The 25,995-nt window shown below is 36.6% G+C and overlaps 1 protein-coding gene across 2 annotated transcripts in view; it reads left to right on the top strand.

Annotated features, from left to right (window-relative positions):
- DICER1 (dicer 1, ribonuclease III) overlaps positions 1 to 24,907 on the top strand; it is a 66,562-nt gene extending 41,655 nt beyond the window's left edge. Inside the window, exons 17-29 of one of the 2 annotated variants that reach the window (XM_008629735.2) lie at positions 4,036 to 4,215; positions 5,057 to 5,270; positions 5,352 to 5,505; positions 6,993 to 7,175; positions 7,470 to 7,575; positions 7,673 to 7,848; positions 8,135 to 8,918; positions 10,330 to 10,485; positions 13,689 to 14,571; positions 16,613 to 16,881; positions 19,472 to 19,634; positions 19,731 to 19,806; positions 20,094 to 24,907. In XM_008629735.2, the coding sequence (XP_008627957.1) occupies positions 4,036 to 4,215; positions 5,057 to 5,270; positions 5,352 to 5,505; positions 6,993 to 7,175; positions 7,470 to 7,575; positions 7,673 to 7,848; positions 8,135 to 8,918; positions 10,330 to 10,485; positions 13,689 to 14,571; positions 16,613 to 16,881; positions 19,472 to 19,634; positions 19,731 to 19,806; positions 20,094 to 20,259 (3,510 nt within the window). In that variant the 3' untranslated portion in view covers positions 20,260 to 24,907. The remainder of the gene's footprint in view (positions 1 to 4,035; positions 4,216 to 5,056; positions 5,271 to 5,351; positions 5,506 to 6,992; positions 7,176 to 7,469; positions 7,576 to 7,672; positions 7,849 to 8,134; positions 8,919 to 10,329; positions 10,486 to 13,688; positions 14,572 to 16,612; positions 16,882 to 19,471; positions 19,635 to 19,730; positions 19,807 to 20,093) is intronic. The other variant, XM_008629736.2, reaches the window with a different exon arrangement.
- Positions 24,908 to 25,995: the final 1,088 nt, after the last annotated feature.

The following is a 25,995-nucleotide window of genomic DNA, read 5'->3' as shown; positions in this document are numbered from 1 at the left end:
AGATTATGGTATCTCATTCAGAGGAGTTGATTTGTCAAGTGATGCATCATTCTTTCTCAGTTATTTTTTTTCTTAATAGGGAATCTAAGTATACTTTCCCTTGCCTTTGTCCCAACTTTTCACATCTGGAAAATAAGCTTTGGCAAATGTTTAAGGTCTGCAAGATCCTCTTGGGTTTAATGTAGTTATTAAATTTATGAGTAATTTTCCATTAAGCCAGGGCCATAGTTTTACTACAGTGTAACTTTAAAATCCAGGACTACATGTATTGCCATTTAGTTTTAGATAAACAGGAGGATTATTTTTGAGACCTGCAAAGTAATGAACTTCTGCCAAACATAAAGCATGGTTTCTTAACGTCTGTGACAAATATGAGCATCAGAATTAAAAGTGCTTGTGGCTGTTGTGAGTATTCACATCTGCGAGCTAGAATTGTAATGAGAAAACTCATATAGTGTAGTGCCTGGGCAAAGGGGCAGTGTACTGAATATTGTTTATGTGTTTGTCCCAAGTGTATAAAAACATTTTTGATACTTTTAAACAATTCTGCTGGAAAAAGAATCTGTGTTAATGAAGCCGTAAGTTCAGTCGAGCTTTTTTTTTCTGAGTACGCACATTTTCCTTTTTACCTATTTTTTTTTTCCCTGTTCTGCTGTTAAGTTCCAAAGAGGTTGGACATAACACGTGCTCCAGACTTACTGGATAAATGCAGAAATTTGCATCAAAGCTAGTTTAGATCTGCTTGAAGTGAGGAGAGGCATGTTTTGCCTCCATCCACTACTGCAGAAAGGAAGGTTCTAAGCATACCCAAAAGCAAGATTAAAACACAAATGAGGTTAAATGATGTGATCCAAAGCGATAATACAACTTTGTATTTTATAAAAGAGGAAGGAAAGAGAGAAAATCGGAAAGTAGGCAACTGCCCATAATAATTATGGGAAGCACAGAAAAGAGGCTACCACGACCACAGGTCCAGCGCTGACTTATAGTGTGCACTGGGGGAGATGTGCATCGGGTGAGATGTGTCTTTGTCTGGTGAAGTCCCTCCCAGAACAGTCAAGCTTGCCAGTGAGGGAGAAGAGCCATGGCAGCAGGGGGTAATGGGGGGCACGAGCAGCCTCACAGGACAGTGTAGGACAGCACAGGCAGCAAAGATTCTAGCACTATGTAGATTTGGCTGCACCTGTGGCAGGTTGGGCACTTGCTTATAGAGGGTTTTGAGAGTGGCAACAACACGTCCACCTCATAAAGTTCATTGGCTGGCTCTCATGATGTATCAAAAGTCTGCTGCTTGCTCACTAGATGTATCAACTACAAACTATTTTAATAATTTTCAAAGAGGGTGCCTCATTTTCTAAAACAAAGCAGTTTCTAAAGCTTTTGTTAGGAGCAATTTAAAACTTGAATTTTCAAACCTTGATCTTTGAAGAGGCAGTGGAAAAACATTCCTTAGTTTTTACTCGTTCACAACATTCCACCCCATGGTTCTAGATTGCCTTGAGGAATGTGGACGTAGTGTTCTTCTCTCATGGTGGTGATAGAAGTATAGTGAACAGAAGGGGAATGCGAGATGCCTAAGTGTGTTGTCATGCACTTAACCAGGCTAATGCCAACAATTAAAAATACAAATCCAGTGACAATTGCAGCTCTTAATTTGTGCTAACTATTTTCCCCATCCTGTAAGCTCTAAAGGTTTTAGGAGGGTAGTAACCCATGACCTGGATTCTGATCCATCAAACCAGTTTCATGTTTGCATAGATTGAAATAGTTCTCCAGCTTGATCACTTATTTCTTTCATCTTGGCTCATGCCTCCTCAATGGAGAATGAGGCATCACAGATTGTGATGCAGCACTGAGTTTCAGATAAATTCAACGTTCTGCATACTCCTTTTTATTTCAACAATAGCATGTCTAGGGCTGATCTGTTTTGTAGTCATTTTGCAAGCCTACTGGACTTGTGTGTTAAGTTCTCCAAATGCATGTTGTGTCCAATTACTCAATAAATTCAATTGCCAAGTGATATTTTCAAGTACAAACTGATGCCTTTTTAAAGTAACATAAAGGGTGAAGACGTTTTTGAGCGTCAGTGATACTGTGTGTCTGGTGGTATAATAATTTGGAACTTTAATCCCACTAATTTGCCATTCCGGTCTTTGTGTTGCTTCGGAGATGGGGATGCTACGGTATTGGTGCGTTTTGGACATTTTAGTAAAACTGAAGATACGCTTGGGGCAAAGGGAAGGGATTCTGACTCCATACCTTAGTCCAGCATGCTGTTGCAGTGACAAGTGTGAATAAAATTTCCTGTTGGATCAGCCCCAGGCCATTCCTCAGGGAGCTAAATACTTGGTGTTTTTACAATTGGTTTTCTCTCTAAAATCAGAACAGGGATTTTTGGCTTAGTATCTAATGGGATACCTTGAACTGGGAAATGGAAATGAGGATCCCACATCAGCTAGCAAGGCATGATCTGGTAGTATTACAGTGCTCGTCTTGATTTTTCCAGTCTTATGGAGGGATGTCCCCAACAAATACACGAGTCCCTTAAAGCTTTGGGAGTAAAATCCAATGGGCCAGGGACGATCATCTGGCCCTTGCTGCCATTAATGTATGGACAGTCCTGGAATGGCAAGTCCCTAGTCTGTAGGGGATCAGTAGGATTTAGAAGGCCTAGTGACTGATGGGTGTTGGCTTCAAAAATTAAGAATTGTAAGGCCTCATTGTGAAAGGAGGTCAAATTTCATTTCACTCTTTTCCATAGAAAAGTGTACTGAGGTCTTGCAATTATTGAGATTTTAGGTGTTCAGTAATGCCCTTTTGTGTCATTTGAACTGGTTCAGTTTCATCTCTTGCCACCAGTATATTGTCAATGTGTTTGTATACTTCTATATACTATATATTTATATACTATTTATATACCCCTGCTGTGGGAGGAATAAGTGACCATTCTTGTGCCAAAGCATGGTGTGCCATTGTGGGTGGGTGTTTGAGTCCTTGTGGGAGGCAGGTACAAGTATACTGCTGGCCTTCCCATGTAAATACAAAACGTTCCTAGTCTGATTCCTGTAGGGGAACCATGAAAATCACGTCTTTGATACCAGTGGTAGCCACAATTTTGTGTGCATGTTCTTTTATGATGGCTGTCAGTTCAGCTGTGTTTAGGACTGCGACACTCGGGGCTCCTATGTTTGCATTAAGGCCTCAGTAGTCCACAGTCAGTCTCCAATTGCCATTTGTTTGGTGAACTGGCCATGCCTGGAGTGTTATAGGGAGAATGTGCTGGAATCACTACCCTTTTCTTCAAGTAGTCAGTAACTGGGGTGATCTGTGCTTGCTCCCAAGGGTAAGGGATAAGGCTTGATATTGGTTAGAAGGGAGGGGAGGGAGGAAGATTTGAGGCAGCACCTAGTAGGCATAGATGGTGAGTTTCTTTCCCAAAAGTCCGTATTTTACCTTCTTCATCAGTCCACACCTTTCGTCCTTTGGGAGGTCCAGTCCTAATAGATTTGTAGGGAAGTGTCCCAAAACTATTAGAGTTCCAATTGCTTTCTCCTTCCCCAGCAACCAGCACCTTACCTTAGCAATCTTTTGAGGCTGGGCATATCCAAAAGCACCCACCACAAATACACCTTTATTTGAGGGAATGATTCTGCGTGAAGAGGCATCTTCAACTTTGAGGGCAGACATTTGAGCTCCAGAATGTACTGGAAAAGTTACAGGAACTTTAGTGGACCCATAGGACAGGTTATTAGTAAGTCTACTTTAGAATTTTGGTAAATCTTCTTATGAAAAGCCACCCTCCGTCCCCCAGCTCACCTACTGAAGATGAAGGAAATCTCATGCCAGGCTACTGGTCAAATATTTTTGCTTGAAAAGGAAAACACTACTTGAGCCTGAATTAATTTTTTTTTGTTCCTTGTTTTTAGCAATGTGTTTCCAAATAAACGTAAGAGGACTTGTTCAAAGAATAATAATTAGGTGAATTTTGCTGATGTTTATCATGTAAATGTTTTTTCTTTTTTTGATTTTTTTCAGATTCCAGAGTGTTTGAGGGATAGTTATCCCAAACCTGATCAGCCCTGTTACTTGTATGTAATAGGAATGGTATTAACGACTCCTCTACCTGACGAGCTCAACTTCAGAAGACGAAAGCTATATCCTCCTGAGGATACAACAAGATGTTTTGGCATATTGACAGCCAAACCTATACCTCAAGTAAGGAATCTATTTCCTTTCCTTATTCTGCATGCCTTACAACCTGTTATCCACTTACTCCCCACCCCCAGACTGAACAGTTGGAAGTGACTATAAATGATACTTTTATCAAGTAACCTCCAGAAAATAAGCAACACTGTCCATCCAGTCAAGTCACCACTTCATTTTCTGTCTTCAGGGATGGGACAATCTATTCTATTTTTGCCAAACTTTTGGGTTAGAAATTTAGTATTTTGCGCTGGCAAATTCAAGATGTCCCTCCTCCTTGTATGAGGTATGATAGGAGTAGACATACCAGCTACAGAGGTGGCCTGCACTGCACTACCTTATCTATACAAAAGCTAGGGTAACAAGTCCTCTCAGCATTCCTAGTCTGCAGCAGCAGCAGGAGAAGTAGGCCATGTTAATTGAAATTGGCACCTCTTGCCTCGGAAAATTTTTAATAGGCATTTTCTGTTGGTGAGACTCAGCTGAGGAAGATTTTTTTCAAATTGTATTTTCTGTTGTCCACATAAGAAAACATTTCAGGAATATTGCTGGTTTTCACATTTCTTCCTTCATAGGAGAAAACACTTCATTTTCTACTTAGTTTTCATAAAGACAAGAGCTGTAAAACACAAGGAGATCTATTAAAAAAGCCAGATCAGTCATTCTTTAACTTTCAGAGTCTCATTTGTAATTGAATGCCATCACAGTTCAAAATTCTGGTCCTATTTGATCCAATTTGCTGTAGGGCTAGGCAAGCATTACCTCAATATCTGAACTAAACAGACAGTACTCTGTAGAGGAATCCCACTTTGGATTTTCTTTTGTGATTTCTTTTGGTTTTGTTCTTGCTTAGATTCCTCACTTTCCTGTGTATACTCGCTCGGGAGAGGTTACAATATCTATTGAGCTTAAGAAATCTGGTTTTACTCTGTCTCTGCAAATGCTTGAGCTGATAACACGACTCCACCAGTACATTTTTTCACATATTCTTCGTCTTGAGAAACCTGCACTAGAGTTCAAGCCTACAGAAGCTGATTCAGCCTATTGTGTTCTACCTCTTAATGTTGGTAAGAACAAAACTTTTGTAATTTACAACTTCTCAGAAAAGTTCAGCCTAGAAAACTGAGTTATGCGTTTTCCTTTTTAAGTTGATGACTCCAGCACTTTGGACATTGACTTTAAGTTTATGGAAGACATTGAGAAATCTGAGGCACGTACAGGCATTCCCAGTACACAGTATACAAAAGAAATGCCTTTTATTTTCAAGTTAGAAGATTACCAGGATGCAGTTATCATTCCACGGTGAGTACTCTACATAGTTTAGGTATGTACCTATTGTATTTATACAAACTTGAATAAGGGCATGTTAGTATCTGCAGCAGAATTGCTTTTTAAGAACTGTATGCTGTTAGTCTGAAGGTATCTGGTTGTGTTTCAAATAATTCAAGGATTTTTTTTAATCAATAGGTAATCTTATATTAATAGGATTTAAGTATTTAGGTATCCCAAGATTCATTACCTTTTTATAGGGAATAGTAGAGCTCACCAGAAAACTTACGTAGTATTCTGATTAAACACTGCAACTTCATCAAGAAGTGGCCTACTAAAACCAGTTTTAGTTTGGAAGATTGCATGGGAGTCCTGTTCTCTGGTTACTGCTTATACACACCAAGGGCCTCTAAAGGAAGGTATCATGTTGGTAGATGGGAAAATTACAAGTGATAAAGACCATTTAATAGAATCTTTATATTGAGTGGTATGCATTTTAGGTACTGGATATGCAAAAGTTCTCCAGAACTGTTGGGCTTTGTGGAGGCTTAATTATTCCCTATGGATTAACTGGCTTGTGTTATACCTAGTATATTGTAAACAATGGTACTTGCTGAATATATAGTGAGAATAAGTGTAGGTTTAAACTTTGTTTTTTGGCCTCAGACTTTATTTTTTTTTTAAAGAAGCTGAAAATCTCATTAATTATGTTTAAATTTTGTTTAGAGATACTACTTGTTTAGAGTTTCTATTTAGATATTTCAGTAGAAACTAAAATGATGCAGCATATCCAAATATGAAATAATATGCAAATCTAATTGTTGAATATTGATTTCATGATTTTTTTTATCATTATTATTATCTTCTGGGCATGTTTATCACCATAGTTTCCAATGAGCCTCGGTAGCCACAATAAAGATGTTGTAGCAGTCTGGTTTCAAATTTAATATTCTGCCTGTAATACAAGAATGTCACTGTCCTTGAAAGGCTTGTGAATTCATCTTGCTGTATATTTGAGGTTTTGTATTTTAACTTGATCTGGAGGATGACTTGGTTAAAATGCCAGTCTAGACATGAGGTAGTACAATCTTTGTATACAGAGGAACTCAGTTTCTACTGATGTAGAATACCACGTAGGAGACTGGATGCTAAAAAGCCAAATTATCAAACTTAATTGTTAGGTGTTTTGAATTAAGAAATTGTCATTTGTAGCACTACTGTTGTACAGAGCTTTATTTTCTATTACATACGGAAGACCCTAAGTCCTCCATTTAATTTAAATGTTTATCTTGTAGAGGGAATTTCACAGATTGTAGATTGACTTTATTCATCTTTGTCTTAAAGCACGTTTCTCATTCAGCATTTGAGTTAGCTAGATAAATGATTTCTACAACAAAAAAAACCCTCATAAACCAAAAATCTCAAGTGCACTATTTAACTGTTTATCTCCTGACCATGTTAGAACATGAAGAACTTAACAAAAGCTTTACTGTAATGCCAAAATATTATTTTTTTTTTAGATATCGAAATTTTGATCAGCCTCATCGATTCTACGTAGCTGATGTATACACTGATCTTACTCCACTCAGTAAATTCCCTTCCCCTGAATATGAAACTTTTGCAGAATATTATAAAACAAAGTACAATCTTGACCTTACCAATCTTAACCAGCCACTGCTGGATGTGGACCACACATCTTCAAGGTAACAACAGTCATAGTTGTGTCTGATGTTTGTAGTTTGACATTAAAGTGCCTTTTTTTTCTTTAAAATATGGGGTAAAGCTGAGGGCTTGTATCTTCCAAAAATAATTACTGTTTTTTTTCTAGAGAGGTGCTTGTGTAACAAGAACTATAAATTGTGTCCATTTTTTCCTAGAGGTAATGGTGCTGCCACTTCACAGTGCATTGAATACTAAGAAACTGTAGAAAGCTGAGGGTAGCAAGTTCTATTCATTAATTATGTACTTACATCACAGTATTTTCACATGGTTTTTAGACTTAATCTTTTGACTCCTCGCCATTTGAATCAGAAGGGAAAAGCACTTCCACTAAGCAGTGCTGAGAAGAGGAAAGCAAAGTGGGAAAGTTTGCAGAATAAACAGGTAAAACAGAAGCATCTAGTTCAAGTGGACTCTCTTAATAGTGATTTGGTGGCTACCTTTACAAGGAAAATTCTTTTCTTTCCCCCTCCTCTCCCAGATACTGGTTCCTGAGCTCTGTGCTATACATCCTATTCCAGCATCATTGTGGAGAAAAGCAGTTTGCCTTCCCAGCATACTTTACCGCCTGCACTGCCTTTTGACAGCAGAGGAACTAAGAGCTCAGACAGCCACTGATGCTGGTGTAGGGGTTAAATCACTTCCTGCAGATTTCAGGCATGTATTTTTTTCAATAGGTATTTTTCAATATGATATCTGACTTAAAAGGTGGAAACTTAACTATTACTGCATGAATTACAAAACTGGTAACTCTTGTTTAACTCATGTCACTTCTCAGGGAAACACAGTTTAAAAATACTTGATTGTGAGTGGTGAACTTACATGTTGCAGTCACTGTACTTTTCAGAAAGCTGTGGCTCTTTTAAAACGTGTATGTGCACGTAGAGTCTTCTCGTTCTGTGCTAATATTTTTTGGTAACAAACCTCATGTGTATCTTGACAGATATCCTAACTTGGACTTTGGATGGAAGAAGTCTATTGACAGCAAGTCCTTCATCTCTCTTCCTAACTCCTCTGTAGTAGAGAATGAAAATTACTGTAAGCACAGCACAATTGTAGTCCCTGAAAATGCTGCACATCAAGGTGCTAATAGAACCTCTTCTGCAGAAAACCATGACCAAATGTCTGTGAGTTACAGAACATTGCTCAATGAGTCACCCAGTAAACTCCAAATTGATGTCTCGGTAGAACTTGCAGCAATTAATGGTGTTTCCTATAATAAAAATCTTGCCAATGGCAATTGTGATTTAGTTAACAGAGACTTTTGCCAAGGAAATCAGCTGGATTACTGCAGGCAGGAAATACCTGTACAACCAACTACCTCATATCCCATTCAGAATTTATACAACAGTGAGAACCAGCCCAAGCCCAGCAATGAATGTACTCTACCGAGTAATAAATACCTTGATGGAAATGCTAACAGATCTACCTCAGATGGATGCCCCAAGATGGCAGTGACCACCAGTACTTCAAAAGCTATTAATCTTTCAAAAGACAGAGCAGATTCTGAAAAGAGCCCTTGCAGTGGGTACTCCTCAAAAACTCTCGGTCCTAATCCTGGTCTCATTCTTCAAGCTTTGACTCTTTCAAATGCTAGTGATGGGTTTAACCTGGAGCGGCTAGAAATGCTTGGCGATTCATTTTTAAAGCATGCCATCACTACATACTTGTTTTGCACTTACCCTGATGCTCACGAGGGACGCCTATCATACATGAGAAGCAAAAAAGTGAGTACTAACAATCTAGTCATACTGTGTAAAAAGCATGCTGTAACAAGCCATATATATGAATTTTTTGCTGGAAGGTTGAATGGAAACAGGTTGATTTAATTCCACAGCTTTGTTCATTATACATTGAGTATCATGCATATTAGTAATAAAAATACGGGACTGTGGGCTTAATGTTGCCATAACTGTGATTGATTAAAACTGTTTTCTGCAGTTCAATTTGACATCTAAACCAGCTGATTACGAACCTAAGAAAAGATGAGATGGAATAGAACTAAAAGTTCTGGGCTGGTGAGAGCATTTGGTGCACTGAACTCTAGAGCTGTATTGAGTAGAAGCTCTTTAACGGGAATGCTTGAATGAAGGACAGATTGAGTTCTCAGCACAGAGCTTTAGGTTGCACCTTTACTTGATCTTTCCTTTGTTTCCTCAAGAAGATACTTCCCTTGCAATTTTTAGCATCTTACTTAAAAATGAAACAACAAAAAAATCTTACAGAACTGTTGCAACAAAACTTGTGAAAGTATTTTACAGTAAATGTTAACAGTAGGGAGCAGAGTCTTCAGTTCTGCTGCTGCTAGAATAATCAGTCATGTGAAAACTTTTGTTTGTTTTGTTTTTTTCTTCCACATGATGTGATAACTTCAATTAAGTGCCAAGGCATTCATTGTCTACCTCTAATAAAATGCATCACTCTGAAAATGAAATGATTGTATAGTTTAATCTTGGAAAACAAGGAGGGCTAAATAAGTTGCACTGTTCAAATAAAAGAAGTGATTGAATATTCAAGTTCAAATTTCAAGACTTTAAAACGTGAAATGCGTTTAAAAGGAGAAAAAAAGATCAGTAGTTGATAGTTGAAAAGGAAATACATTTGTATCTGAGAATGCTTTTTTCCCTTCCCTTTAAAATACTTAAAGTGATTTTAGAGGCTATCAAAATAACATCTGGATTATGACTCAGTAGGTGTTATACGGAACTGTTTTAACACTGTCTACTGCTGAGGTTTAGGTCAGTCTACCTATAAATAAGAACTTTTCATTCCAAATGTAGTCTGAATGATGATTATTTATACTGGTAATAAATGACACTTGTACAGGTTCTATTTACAATAGTAATTTTAAGAGTAGCAATCCGTTTGTTTTGCGAGGAGAATGTAATGTATTAGATTTCTTTAACTGAAACAGTCACACCTAATATGCTTGGCCTCAAAATAAAAAAAGGGAAGATGGGTATCTTGCTTTGAGTTGGTTCTACTGTATTACAAAAGCTGAACTCCCTTTTGAGAACTGGAGAAAATGCATAATAGAACAAGATCCAGCTTGACACATAACATTTTTTGCTCCTTTTGCATTTTAGCCTATTTGTGTAAATGTATGTCCAGAGGTTTATCAGAATATTCTTCTTCAAGGTCAGCAACTGTAACTTGTATCGCCTTGGAAAAAAGAAAGGACTGCCGAGTCGCATGGTGGTGTCGATTTTTGATCCCCCAGTCAATTGGCTTCCTCCTGGTTACATAGTAAATCAGGACAAGAGCAACACTGACAAGTGGGAGAAAGATGAAATGGTATGAATTTATTTAACTGTGTTGACAAGTAGTTACTTGTGTGTCTGTATTCTTTCACCCCTATCTCATCCCACTACCCCAGTTATTTTGCTGTTTTCAGGAAAAAAAAAGGTAAATCTGTATATTTTTTTTCTTTCTAAAACTTCTCTGTAAGAAAATGAGAAGAAGACTGATTCTAACCAGAACCTGAAGTAAGGAAATTTTTTGCACATCATCCAGTAATGAGTGTATATATTAATGGAGAAGCAGAGAAGAAAAGCTTTTCTGCTGACAGTTAGCCTGCTCCCAGGAGTTTTTCAGAAGTTTCTGTTGGAAGTTTTAAATGGTATTATCATCACTGCTTTAGCTGTAATATGTTCAGGCAGAACACTCTCTGCTTTGTAATAAAGAACGAGTTCGCCTTTATGGAATAAATGAAAAAGAGTTTATGTTTTTCATAGTGCTGAGGCAGATTGAAGAGTAGAACTGGCTTGAGAAAATGTTTGATATTGATGGCTGGTAGCTACACCATGGGTATGACTGAGAGCTGCTCCTCATGTAAAATACAGTGCTGGCTTAGGCGCTCTCGCTGTCTGACACCCTCAGTCTTACCACCAAATGCTTCACAATGACATATCTTAGTGAGGAAAGGTTCACACTATTTTCTGACATGCTGGGAGTAGAAGGGCATGTTCAGAAATACCAGCGATCGCAGCAGTCAGTAACATGACCTTGAAGTGTTTCAGACTGGTTTGGAGTTCAGGGGAAGGAGGTGGAGGGACATCTTTCTTTTTTCCGTTCTGGAGACCACACTCAGACTGTAGAACCACCAGAGGGCACATGAGAGGACTCTTAGGTGGATGTACTGTGCAAGTAAATGTTTATTGCAGAATAAAACAACCTGATTATTGTGGTTCTGTATTGTGCCAAGATTTCATTTAAAAAAGACTCCTGCTATACCTTTCTGGCAAATGAGATAGTATGTTTGGGACTGGAGCTAATTGTTGGTTTTTAAGATGTTTCAGTTTTCCACAACTTTTCAGTGGCCTCTTCCTCTTTGATAGTCACTGTTTATTTGTAAATAAAACACACAGTTTCAGACCAAAATGCTGAGAGTAATGCAACTAAATAGTAGTGGGGGGGAGGTTATGCCAAGTAGGTATTTTGTTTCCTTGGATGTAAATTTCATTCTCCATCCATGGGCTGATGGTCTATAACTGAAAATAGAAATCTCATTATGACAAATAATTGCTAAAAGATTGTAGTCAAATGTTATTATTTATTAAGCTTTGTTAAGGGAAGAATCTTTCTTCATTCATTTTATCAAATGGCTAATCTTCAAGAAAGCATGAAAAAAAGCACTTAACGTGTGTTTTTCTTCGCCTTTTATTATTTCTTTGCAATAACTTCTTGAAAATTAGTCGGGTATTATTTAAGAAAAATTCTTTCTTCTGGGGTTCATCGTTGATTAATTTTTTAAATTCTAATGACAAAAAAACCAATTGTCAGAATGGCTGTCTTCTTTAGCCACTGCTCATCCGTATCCCTTAGAGGTTTTTTTCTAGTGTACAAGAAGTAATGTACAGACAATATTAGAAGAGTTCATGTAGCTGTCCTGCTACTTAAAATTTTTTTTAAGAAACTTGTGAATGAAATTACAGTAAAAATTTTTATTTTGTTACATCTTTGTAAAAACAGATGCCAAAATCTGTTTTGGAGCATTCATATAGACATGCCTCATTCAGACAGTTTTTTTCAGTTGTAAATGTGACAGGTGGTATGTATCAAGAAAAAAAGCAGTACTTGCCTTTGTTGGGACTGATTAAATTAATCTTAAGTATTATATTACTACAGGTATACAAAATAACTGCCTTAAATCCAGTTTTGATATCTCTTTCTGATTAATTTAAGTTACAGAAGTCCCTTCTGTGTGTGAGTGAGATGGGTAATTACAGCAGTAGAAATTCTTTCAGCAGATTGTCTAAACTAAGAACTTCCATAGCCACTTTTTTTTCCTCTCCTCTCGTTACTAAACTTGACTAAGCCTGGTCCATCCCGATGAGGAACACTGAGATCTGTTTGATCCTTAGAGAGTTTTTAAGTGCTGCCTAGAGCCCCTTATGGCTGCCCCCCATCCACACCTCTGGATGGGTGTGCATTTTGCCCAAAGGGAAGAGTCCCCCATGGTAGCATCTGGTTCACAGATTTGCAAGATTTAGTGACTGAGCCCTACAATATGACATACATAGGTTCAGGGCAGATAAAGGCTATTTCACTTGATTCAAAATGTTGTTGGCTTTCAGGACCCAGTCCAGGAAAGTGCTTTGAATCTGATCTTGCTCCTATCAAATTCAGTGGCAGAATTCCCGCTGACATCAGTGTTGCTGTGTTGAGCCTGTTAATAGTCCTTTTGATGTTAGGAAGACTACTAGTGCATTTAGCTAATATGTTTAAGTGCTTTCCTGGATAGGAGCCATGGCAAATTGTAAAGCATTATATAATTTGGGAATATTTGTGTTCACTTTGTAATTTATGTCAGTCCGTACCAATTTGTTCAATATGAGCAGGGAAAAGACATGAGACATCGTTAATTTTGCTGTTGTGGATGTGTATGTAAGTATTAGAAAATTGGTGACAATTTTGCCTTTTATTAGTTAGGGCTAGAAGCATAGCCTGTTAAAAAAAAAAAAAAAAAGACTGAAAAAAACCCCCACCTAATGAGTTTTCCATGTAAAAAGGTGTAGAAAGAATCTTCAAAATTGCATTTATTCAACATTTGTAATAGTCTTATTTAGCAGCTAGAGAGAAGGATGGACCCGGAACTTTCTTGTACTTCTCTAAAATTTGTTAATTTAGAATTTTCTATTGTTTACTTCGCTGTGCAAGTATATAATGTTCAGTGGATATAAAGTTCATTGTGTGTGCATCACATTCAAGCACAAGCACAGGTTCCTGTGAAATGCAGCATGTGTTATGTGTAGAACACATGCTATTGTAGGTTAGTAACGGAGAGTTTGTGTTCCAGGACAATTATTCTAGTCTTGGAACGCTAGTGTAAGTTGAGGTTGTACTGTGCGTCTGATCGGACAATGTAATTATTTAGGAACATAAAAAAATCAGTCTTATTATTAGCAGACACTTCTCAAATCCTGCTTTTCTAATCTTTCTGAAGTAAAAGTGTCTCATTTCCCTCTTCAGCACCATTTTTTTGTGTTCTTTCATAGACAAAGGAAAACATGTTGGCTAATGGTAAACTTGATGATTATAATGATGATGAAGAGAATGAAGACCTAATGTGGAGGTTGCCCAAGGAAGAAACAGACTTTGAAGATGATTTTCTGGAGTATGATCAGGAGCATATCAAATTCATTGATAATATGTTAATGGGATCAGGGGCTTTTGTGAAGAAAATTTCACTCTCACACTTTTCAACCACTGATTCAAACTATGAATGGAAAGCACCCAAAAAGTCATCCATGGGTAATGTTCAGTGTTCATCAGATTTTGATGATTTTGACTATAGCTCTTGGGATGCTATGTGCTATCTGGATCCTAGCAAGGCTGTTGAAGAAGATGATTTTGTAGTGGGCTTCTGGAATCCATCAGAAGAAAACTGTGGTGTTGATGCAGGAAAACAGTCAATCTCCTATGACTTGCATACGGAGCAGTGTATTGCTGACAAGAGCATTGCAGACTGTGTGGAAGCCCTGTTGGGCTGCTATCTGACCAGCTGTGGTGAAAGAGCTGCTCAGCTTTTCCTGTGTTCATTGGGGCTGAAGGTGCTCCCTGTAATTAAAAAGACTGATTGGGAAGGCACTTCGTGTGCTACCGGAGAGAACTCTAACAGTGAGCAGAAAAACCTTTCACCAAATTCTGTTTCTGCTTCTGTAGCTAATTCAGAGCCTTCTCTGTGTAAAGACCTGGAGTATGGCTGTTTGAAGATTCCACCAAGGTGTATGTTTGATCACCCAGATGCTGAAAAAACCCTAAATCACCTTATTTCTGGTTTTGAAAACTTTGAGAAGAAAATAAATTACAGTTTTAAGAACAAGGCTTATCTTCTTCAGGCATTTACTCATGCCTCTTACCATTATAATACCATTACTGGTAAGTTGTTTTCAAAAAGCTCTATAGTTTTTTCCCCATATTGCAAAAGCAAGAGAAGTAGTATCTTGTGTTCCCATATATATATAGACTTTTTTTAGACATTGCATGTTAGAATAGTCTTGGCATACAATATCTTAAAAAACAGTATTTTGCTTGCTATTTAGAGGGGGATACTTGCTCAATTTGTATCTCGGTGGTTATTCATATTTTGACTTCATGCAGATCGAATATATTTACTGAGGCCTCACCAAGTTTCAAGAAACAGCATCTATGATAAATGTCCTATCACCAGCTGTATATGACTGACATTGGAGCCTCATTTAATGGAAATGAGTTCTTGTAGAACTTTGGAAAATTGCCATATACTTCAGGAAATAGCAGTCGTATTTTGCAAATATATTTAGCAAATTTGTTCTGTAATTGAATCCCAAGAATGTTACACTTTGTACTTCTCAGGATGAACTGTAGACTACAGCTTTTATTAGTTGAATAATCTATAGGATTGCAGAATGGGGAGACTTCCCTTTGAAGCTGTGAATTCAAAGTCTTAATTTAAGTCTAGGCATTTTATTGAGTAAATATTTGAAGTCAGAGTTTGAAGTAATTGACTAAATCAGACTAAATATTAGTTTCAGATTAACGTTTAATGTTTCTGTACATGATCTCATAAAAGATTTTACGGCAGTAGACATTTGTGTTTCTGTGGTCTTTAAATTGCTCTTGCTTATACTAATTAATGTAATATTTGTTCATTCTAAAACTTTGCATATTTTCCTACAATAATATGCAATCAGAAGCAAGCCATGGTAAAATTCCAACCCTATTTGTAGTGATTGGCAAATTTCTTTGCAGTCAGCAGTCTGAATTTTTCCCCATAGTGAATTGGTCCCTTATTCCGAGGAGTGAGAAAGCTCTGCTTTCATTAAAGAAATAAGTAATTCTGAAATGCTGCTACATTGGGAAACAGTTCTGACAAAACACAGAAGCACTCCTTTGGTTTTTCATTGTAGGTGATATTACCCACATGTGTATTTACTTTTTACAAATATTTCACAAAATGTATTGAAGGTAGATGATTCCTTCATTTTTATACATACATAAATATCTGTATACACTACCAGAAACCTTGAGGCATAGTGTCTGGTTGAAATTACATTGTTGAAACTGTAGGAAAACTTGTGATTTCATTTTTTTTATACCAAGTGAGACAACTGTGAACAGCTGTTACCTGTAACTTTTTAAGGAGTAGCTAGCAGTTGAGATCTGGCAGTGTCTTAGGTTCGGCTGCTATAAAAGCAACTTAGTGCTAGTCATTTCACTCTCATGGTAACTTCTGTAGTAGTTTGTCTTCTTCCTTCTCAACCTACCTACCCCTATTTGCATTCAGGAGAGTTTTTGCTTTTGTTTGTATTCTAAAAATAGATGTTCTTAGCTCTCTCTTCCTGTGGCCCCTGTCAATTGTCAAAAAAAGCAAAGGCTTGACAATTTTAATTTCCAGTTTAAAAGACATATTCTAAATAGGGGTCTTTGTTAAAAGTATCTTAACATGTGGCAAATCAGACAAAAAACTCAGATTTTGTGTTCCCCTGATCTTAATACATTGATTTTTGTATTGTTTTTACTTTTTTTTTTTTTTTTTAAGTTTTAATTGTTACAGTTTTCAGATCAGCCTGCTGGCAGAATCTCTTAATTTTACTTTTTGGTGTTTCTCAGCACGTGAAGATCTTGAGTAAAAGTATTAATTGATTATAAACACAGCTGTTTTTCTAGCCTGGCAAATTAACATTTTGTTCAATATTGGCTTTATTACTAGATACAGGTCTTGTTTTTCTTGATTTCTTTTTTTTTTAGTAATTCATCAGCAGTTTCTTTAAACACAAGGATACTTCTTTTAAAAAACAGATTGTCTTCCCTGAGCATTGGTTAGTTTGTGGAATTTACATGGCAGTGTACCAAACTTCTTATCCAGAAAGCCTGGAAAGAATGTGTGTGTTAAACTTAATTGTGTTGTTGTACATTCTTTTATTTCCAATGCTTTAAGATTGTTACCAGCGCTTAGAATTCCTGGGAGATGCAATTTTGGACTACCTCATAACCAAGCACCTTTATGAAGACCCACGGCAACACTCTCCAGGAGTTCTTACTGACCTACGATCTGCTCTAGTCAATAATACCATTTTTGCATCATTAGCTGTAAAGTATGACTACCACAAGTACTTCAAAGCTGTCTCTCCTGAACTGTTTCATGTTATTGATGACTTTGTGCAGTTTCAAATGGAAAAGAATGAAATGCAAGGAATGGATTCTGAGGTTAGTGGAAGTAGAAGAAATGTGTTCAGTATATGATTTGAAGCATGTCACTGGATTTCTTAGCATTTTTGTAATGTTTTATGCACACAGCAGCCAAAGAAGCAGGCTCCCAGTAATGAAGGATGCAATATGCAAAGTAAAATACAGCCTTCAGGAAGTATAAAATCAATTAGAACTTACAGAAATTAATTAATTTGAAAGCAATTTGCCTCTAGGTTTCTCTGTGGCCCTTGATTTTAGTAGTTGTCTTGCTCTTGTGATGTTAGAACAATGTGGGACACAGACATACGCATTTAGCTTGGTGCTTTCACCAGCTGATAGGAAGCACTATTGCAACATAAAATTGTGATGAAAAGTTGCCAAATCACATAGTGCTGACTCAGGGTAAGGTATCCATACAACACCGTGAACAAAGCTACCTTGGCACAATGCTGGGACGATTAAATGTAGTACACTGACAAGAGATTTCTGCTTTCTTTCTTACAATTTTTACTGGAGGAGATGTTACTGCTCTTTAATCAAGTATGTCTGACATTCTCCTAAAGGCTTTATGTCTGCTAGCCACGGAAACATTGTATGCATCTTTCAAGTAAGCCACTTGAAAAATAGTTTCACTGAAGACCTGCAAACACAGGTCATCTCTTGTGCTGTGCAGGAAAGCTGATGATAATGAACCTCTATTTTCTGGAGAATGTGGTAAAAGTAATTCATTTACATAAGCTGGTTAGGACATCTCTGGGACCAAGGGCCTTGTGAGTAAAATTCTAGTCAGGATCTGGAAGAGATAGACTTCTCATTTTCCTTCTTTAAAAGTGTTACCCAACAGATGTCCGTAATAATTTGTCTTCTGAAAAACTGACCAGTCTCTTAAAAAATATTCTGTCTGACAATATGCCAGCACTAAATAAGCATGTTATTTTTGTATTTAGTAATCTTTCTTTCCAGTAGACAATTTAAAACTTTAGGAATCAAAATACTTCAGTCATATATATGTGCTTACAGCCCTTGCACTCTGTTGCAGAGTGAAAACCATGTTTTATGGGAAAAATTCCGTAAAGATTGAAAAAGAAATTTGTCACTGAAATTGAGATAATATAAATTACTTTACATTAGAGGATCAAGCTCTTATCTCTCTTGTTTTCTCTACAATATGAGTGAAAAGACTGGGAACTTACTTTAAGAGCTTTTAGTGGTATTTTTTACTTTGTTCAGTTTTTCCTAGTATGCAAAAAGAAACTTTTACCAAAGTTGAAACCAAATTGTGTGATAGCTGTTTCAAATAAAATCCTTGTTTCACTCTCCCTACGCCTGCTCCCTATCTTGGTCTGGCACTGAATTACTGAAACTCTTATTTCATCACTTAATGTGAGAGTCTTTGTTTCTGCAGTTCATGCCAGCTGGACTGGTTTCCATGTGTGTCTCCACGTCATCTGCTCTTCTGTTTTTTCAAATCTCACTCATGAAACATCTGTCCCTTACCTTATAGCTCGTAGTTTCTCTCCTCTTCTGTTATTTCAGTATAATGCGAAAGTGCTTCAGTTTACACTTGGTATGAAGTACACTATTCAAAACAGTTGAACTTGGTTTTTAACGTCAAAATTCCCATTTGGATTGCTGTATACATCAGGTCTGACTACTTGTTTGATTTATTTCAGGTAGAAATATTGGGTGGAACACGTTTATGAAGTATTATGGTCACTCTTAAGAGGACTGAATTGGATTTTAAACCCCAAATGGAGTGAGAGAGTAGCTGCTGGGGGAGAAGACTGACAGAAACTTATTTCTCTTTAGGCAGAGTAGCATAACGGTCAAAACCTTTGTTTCCAAGTTACTTTGTTTGTAGTTAGGGCAATGTATATTACATGTGTTTAAAGTATTTTAGTAAAAGGATTAGATTAGCTCAAGACCTTTAAGACATACACTGAAAGTTCATTTATGATAATGAAAATAGGCTATTGTCTTAAATTGGTAGCATAGAAGAAAACACTGCCTGCTGCACCTAAATACCTAAATGTGCCCGTTAGCTCAGTCTGGTGGTATCATTTTTCAGTTATTAATGTCTTATGTTACTAGTGCTTGTTTTGTGCTTGTCTTCAGGGCTAAATAAGGTAAGGAGAGGTACATGCAACTTTCATCCAGAGACTGGACTTAAAGATTTTAGGTGTCTCTTTTTGGGAGATACATCATGTGTGAACTCTTCCTTTGTTATGGGTAGCTTTCTAGTATTAACTGATAGAAGCCTGGTTCTGATTGGAAAAAACAGACCCACGGTGAAATCCTACAGAATTATCACAGAAAGAATTCACAAAGCATAAAAGTTCCTTGTACACAGTGGTGTTTGGAATTTTTTTTCCATATTTGAAAAATGATGTAACCAGCAGCTTGGTTTCACTGGGGAATAAAACAACAATTTTGCTGTGGAAAGCTGTCAATTAAAAACTTAGAGGAAGCAGCACAGGATATAGGATATAAAAGAGCTTACATTTCTGAAGATCTTTGTTTTACTGTAAGTGAAGCAATCGTTTCTCTCTTTCCCCATCCCCTTGTCTCTCCCTCCCACCCTTCTTCTTTTTTTTTTAATTGCAAACAGCTCAGAAGATCTGAAGAAGATGAAGAAAAAGAGGAAGACATTGAAGTACCAAAGGCCATGGGGGATATATTTGAGTCCCTTGCTGGTGCCATTTATATGGATAGTGGAATGTCTTTGGAAATGGTTTGGCAAGTGTACTATCCAATGATGAGGCCACTAATAGGTATTGCCAGCTTTCAGAAAATTATTAATAATTAAGTGCCATCTGCTATAAAAAGAACAAAGCTAATTTTTGTTTTTCACTTTTTTTTCCAAATAGAAAAATTTTCTGCTAATGTGCCCCGTTCCCCAGTGCGAGAGCTGCTGGAGATGGAGCCAGAGACAGCCAAATTTAGGTAAGGATGTGCTTTCTTCCATACACACTGACAGAAAATGTTTCTAAGCTGTGCTTCATGAACTACTGAGAATTTTTAAATGTCACAAAGTACTTGTAATTTCTTTTGCACTAAGCAGCTAACATCATCCACTGTTCTTTATTATTTTTGCTTGCACAGCTTCCTGAGAAATGTAATGATTTCTGTTTAATGTTACTGCTTTAACTTCTGTAGAAAAAAGAATGTAGGTCTCTTATTTCATATTAACTTGCCTAGGCAGTAAGTAATTCTTGTGTATATTTTTGCAGTCCCGCAGAAAGAACTTACGATGGAAAGGTCAGAGTTACAGTGGAAGTTGTAGGAAAGGGAAAGTTTAAAGGTGTTGGCAGAAGCTACAGGATTGCCAAATCTGCAGCTGCAAGAAGAGCACTACGAAGCCTCAAAGCAAATCAACCTCAGGTCCCAAACAGCTGAGACTCCTCTTAAAAATAAATGAAATGGGGAAAAAAAAAAACCCATACAAATAAAGCAAATTAAAAAAAAAAAAAGTTGATGTTGAGAGGAACAAATTGGAAGACAGAATTTAAAGTTTGTTTGATAACGGAATAGGTAACAAAACATTTAACATGTATAAAATTTTGGAACTAATTGTAGTTATAGTTTTTTGCGCAAACACAATCTTGTCTTCTTTCCTCACTTCTGCTTTGTTTAATCACGAGAGTGCTTTAATGATGACATTTAGCAAGTGTTCAGAATAATTGTTGTCAGGTCTTTTTGGTTTACTTTTCTTGTCAGTACAGCTTTGCTTAGTATTAGAAGGCCAGGGAGCTTATGCCTAATGCAGTTGCTAGATTTATATATAGTAATCTTGAAATTCTTCAATCTGTGCACTAGTGCCAGTCATAAAGCAGTTGATAAACTGTACTGGATGATTGGGTGTAAGAAAGATTACGTGTGCCAGTATTCTCCTTTTTATTTTCCTTTTTTTTCTCTCCATGTCATCTTCTTACATTAAGATGGCATTCCCAATCATTATTGCACTTATTTGTTAGGGACAGATATTAATTGAAACGGCTGGCATACTGGTAGAGTGAAACTTCGGTTTCCTTTTGCCACACAGTCTTGCATAAAAAAAGGTTCTTGCCTTAAAAATAAATAAACCCTCATTAATAATCTTTAATTTCTGATCTTTTTTGGAACAAACTGTTTTACATTCCCTTCATTTTGTTATGCATTTTACAATGATACAGCTCTATATTTACAGTACAACTCATTACTATAGCTGTGACTTATTACAGGATTATAATAGAAATTATATTCATATATATGTAATTAGGTTATTTTTAACAATTCTGAGGAGGTGGTTGGTCTACAGTTTTTTTTATACCATAAACGAAATATGGTCTTTGGCTAAAATTCCAATTTTACACAAACCTGCAAGCTAGATAGTTCCAATACTGGAAACAGCAACAAATAATTGCACAGTGCAAACTGTCACTAACAAAATAACCTTAGACATATCACACCTAAGATATGCTGCAGATTTTATAGTCAATTGGTTACGTATTTAACAAACAAAGCACCTTTACACTTAGAGATATTTCCACGTAAATTTCTTACTGTTTTTCAGAGTTGCATGCATATTTCATTTACCAAAGCTGTGCTGTTAAATAACATGAAAGTTGATGTTTGAGATATAACTGCCGTACTTTTGATACATCTGTGATTTAGGTCCTTAATTTAGAGAAACTAGCTCATTGGTCTACTGGGAGCGTGGGGGGAAATCATACTTTTATTTTTTAGGCTTTGCCTATACTTTAATTAGATTTTTGTAGGCACTCTTCACTTAAATACCTCAGTTCTTTTTTTCTCTTCTTTTCCTTTTTTATTTTTGCATGCATTGGGTTTTTTTCTGTTTTGGTGCTATGTTTATGTATTATGCTTGAAATTTTAATTTTTTGCACTGTAACTATAATACCTCTTAATTTACCTTTTAAAAAAAGCTGTGGGTCTTGTATTCCCACCAATATCAGTAGAGGTTTGCTGCAATTTTGCCCTGTTAATTATGCTTGAAGTTTGAGAAAGCAGAGCAAGGTGTTTTAATGTTTTCCAGCACAATAGTTTGAACTTGATGCTGTGTCTTATGAATTAAATTACAAACAAATACTGTATTTCCTGCTTTTAAACCCTATTCCTTTCCTCACAAATGCACACTAAAACAAAACAAAAACTGTCAGCTCTTGCTTTCTTAACAAAAAAATAAAGTAAATGCCTTAGTGACAAGGGACAGATATTAAGCTTTTCTGAAATACAGTTTTCAAAAGTTCATATATTTGCTATCTCAGTCACTTTTCAGTCTGTGAAAAGGACCATTCTTGAATTTGAAAGCTGCTTGTTATAGGAGTCAGACCAAGAATTAAAATACTAGCTTATAAAGAAGTCTAGTATTTGTTTGGTACTTCAGTCATGAAAATATAACAAGGAGGTATAAGAACTGCAAGTGTAAATGATATGGTGATACGGAACAATAAAAACATGCAGTCCAGATTCTTAAATGTAAATTGCTTTGCATTAGCTGCTTACAAAACTAAAAAAAAAAAGTCACTGATTTAAGCTATAGCTCGCTCTTTGTGGTAGAACTGTAAGTTTCTTAGTGAAAATGCATGATTACTGATGGCAACAATTCTGGCCAGACATCAATCAGCAGATTAAATCAGATCATCTAGAAAGTCTTAAGTAGTTTAATTGCATTAGGAAAAACTAAAATTTCAGTTATTCTTTGAATGCCTAAAATTCTTACTGATTGTTATAAGGTTATAGATTCTCAGGGGTTTCAGGTAATTGTTAGCAGTGAAGTGGTTATGGAGTGTTTGGGTGCAGAGAAAATCAGCTGAACTTACTCTGTGTTTCAGAACAGTTTAATGATCACTTTGTTACTAGATAAAGCGTATGAATTGGACATCCGAAATGTGTAGTGGCTGACTATAAAGTAGTTTCTGCTGCTGATGCGTTTTTAAATGCATTTTAAATGCCACAATTTTTTCCAGTGTGACCTCATTGAAATACTTTTTATCCTTTGAGACAGAAAATCCTTATTAGTTTCCATGTTATACATCTGTGTGTTTTACCCTACAGTTGATATGATTTTGATACTGGACAGTGTATGCTATTAAAGACCTAAATCTGATCATTTGAAGGTTGGGATAGAAATCACTTGACATGCTGTAAGCACAAGTGTAAGCGGACTGTTGCAGCCCATCTTCAAAAGCAGCCACACAGGCTCATCATAAATAGTGTGGGGGTTAATTGGCATGAACCTTGGGGTTTTTTATCTAAGTCCTGTTATACTGTACTTTTAAACAGTCCTCCTAACTATGCTGTGTTTTAATTTTTATGGCTTTTTTTTTTTGCGCTGTTCTGTTCATGTAGCACAAATAAGCATTGCACTTGGTACCATGCTTTACCTCATTTCAAGGAAAAAATGCTTAACAGAGAGGAAAAATGTGGTTTGGCCTTGCTGCTGTTCTGATTTAATGACTTTGAAAAAGATAGTTTTTAATGCCTGCAATGTGTCATTTACTTGCACAACTTAAATAGGTCATTTGTAACGTCTGTGGCATTTTTACTGTATGTGGAAAAATACAACAAAGATGTGTAACACCTCTTGATTGTATTTTAAAGCTATTATTTTTCTACTACATCATTTTACTGTTATGTGAAGTAATTAACATTAGAATGACCTCTGACTGACACTCCAGTAATTATCTCTGAACAAACCAACATTTAACGCATATAATGTAGTTTTTGGGAGAAGACAGCCCCTAGTAATTTGTCAACCTTAACTAAATCTCTGTTCAGTCTGAATATTGAGTGCCCAGTAGTGACTTCTGAAGTGTTTGTTCAGCTTGATGCTGCTAAAGTCCATACAAAAAAAAGCCTACTATTTTTAAGTCTCGTTACACAGTAGTTATGTTGCAACTGCCAAGTACTGACCTTGAACAAGAACCAGTTTCGGTGCTGGGGAGGAATACAGTGGTGGCCCAGGGATGAGGTGCTGGATCCTCAGCTAGTGCAAATTGATGTAGTATCATTTTAGTAATGGAACTGCATTCATTTACATACCTGAAGATCTTGTGCTTGCATGTATGTTGCAGAGTTTTGTTTTTCCTCCTTGTGAGCAAATACAGAACCATCAACGGGAAAATGCAGGAGGTTTATGTTACTGCATATGACATAACATATGCTACATATTCTATGCATTTATCTGTACAGAAAATGAATTCTTAGTATCTCAGTCACAGTAGCATATGCAATCCGAAAATGACAAATAGCATCGTGGTCTGCTGTGATACTGCACTTGACTCTGACAGTATTCTGAGTTTGTTTTGGATGGGGTTCCCCGTGAACACATTCTTATGGAAATCTCTGTATTTTTTACATGAGTGAAGCAAGAAGCGTTTTGATTTTTGGTACGTAATTACTGACATTGATCCTTTTTCAGTTGCTCTAATATTCAAGAAGTCAATTTCTTTACTTTCATATTAGATTTTAAACTTTCAACACTACAGTTCATGACCATCAAATGTAATCTAAATATCAGCTGTAACTCAATATGAATTATGTTAGCAAATATCTAGAGGTCATTGTAGTATACTCCACTAGCAGTTAAAATTAACTTCTATCAAAGCTAACTACATTACTTAAAAATAAATTTCATCCAATAAAGTCCTTGGGGTTTTCCCTCTTTTATTTGAATGGCAACCACAGACTACTTTAATTGCTTTGTAGATGCACTCAGAATTTACTGCAGCAGCAAGTTAGGGAGAAAAATGTTTGTGAACAATAATTGGAAATTGCAGGCTTTTTTATTGTAAATAGTGTGACTGAAAAGATGGTTAAAATCAAGTAGAAAGAATAACAAATATAATTTGATGGACAATAAAATATTTACCATCACATGCTGCAGCTGTCTTTAAGGGACATAAAATGTAATTCATTCATACTGTAATCATGCTGCAGAAGTTTGCAATCTGCACCTTATGGATCACAATTACCTTTAATAGTTTTTTGTAATAATTGTAGCTGAGTATATCTCCAATAAAGTTATGGTCTGTTCACCTTGTATTGTTGTTTTGATATTTTTAAAATTCCTGTTTATCTCTCCATAAATCTTCTAGAGTTTACCAGAAAGTTGCTGTTCAGTCTAAATTTTAAAAAAATTGTGAAAACATTTGTGAAAACAATATTTCTTGACCTTGTTTAAAGATAAGTCTGCTTGTCTCCTTCCTCTGATGAATGAACTGTCTTCATAGCTATGTGAAGACTCTTAAGGGACACTCAGTTAAAAATGATGGTGTATGTGGTACAATTTGATCTCTGTGTTGACCATTATACCTGCAAAATGTCTGTTGGTGTGGGAGGCCCCAGAGCACAAGGGTTCTGTAACACAAGTTTGTATGACTGGCAGATGTTTTAAGAATAATATGTTAATATAAGCTAATAGTCTCGGCATTAATAACAGGAATTTCATCATTTTTCTCTTTGTTTTCTGTTAGTATTTTGCATATCCTGAATATTGAAAGTGTGCTTGTACAGTTCTGACTGGCACAGTAGTGTCATGTATTTTTCATGGAGACAAGTCAGACCTGTCAGACAAAGATCAGGAGTATTCCTTTCTGAAGACTTCACAATGCAGCAGTCGCTTGTTTGGCATCTGCAGTGGGCAACTTTTACTACACGTTTTGCCTTAAGTTATAGAGAAAAGCCTGCTGGGCTGCTGTTAGGCACGGTGATAGCTTTTTCTGGGATTTGGAGGAGTGGCCTTTAAGGGTAAGGCCCTTTAAGCTCCAGTGTGTAGGCTAATAAGGGTAACACAGCCCCCACCTCCCCAGTTCTAGCAAGGGAGTCAAATAAGAAAGCTTTCTTTCCCCAAATTTTCTGCAGGAAAATTGGTCTGAAAATAATAGTAATAAAAATTAGTTGAAGATGCCATTATATCCTGTTAATTGTGGCAAAATGAGGTGAGGTATGGCTGCCTCAGCTTGATTAAAAAGTGGTCCATCCCTTGCTGGGTAGCACTGTGAAACAAACTCAGTTCTCCAGAAAGTCAAGGTATAAAATCAGTAGAGGTTCTGCTTCAAAGGCAGGTGGCCACGTATTTTGTCTGTGAACTCGCTTTGTATCCGTTCCAGTCCTGCATCCAAGTCATTA

Source organism: Corvus brachyrhynchos, unplaced genomic scaffold (assembly GCF_000691975.1).
Source record: "Corvus brachyrhynchos isolate BGI_N302 unplaced genomic scaffold, ASM69197v1 scaffold1, whole genome shotgun sequence".
Lineage (NCBI taxonomy): Eukaryota > Metazoa > Chordata > Aves > Passeriformes > Corvidae > Corvus > Corvus brachyrhynchos.
Note: the sequence above shows the minus strand (reverse complement) of the source record. Positions and strands in the feature narration are given on the sequence as shown.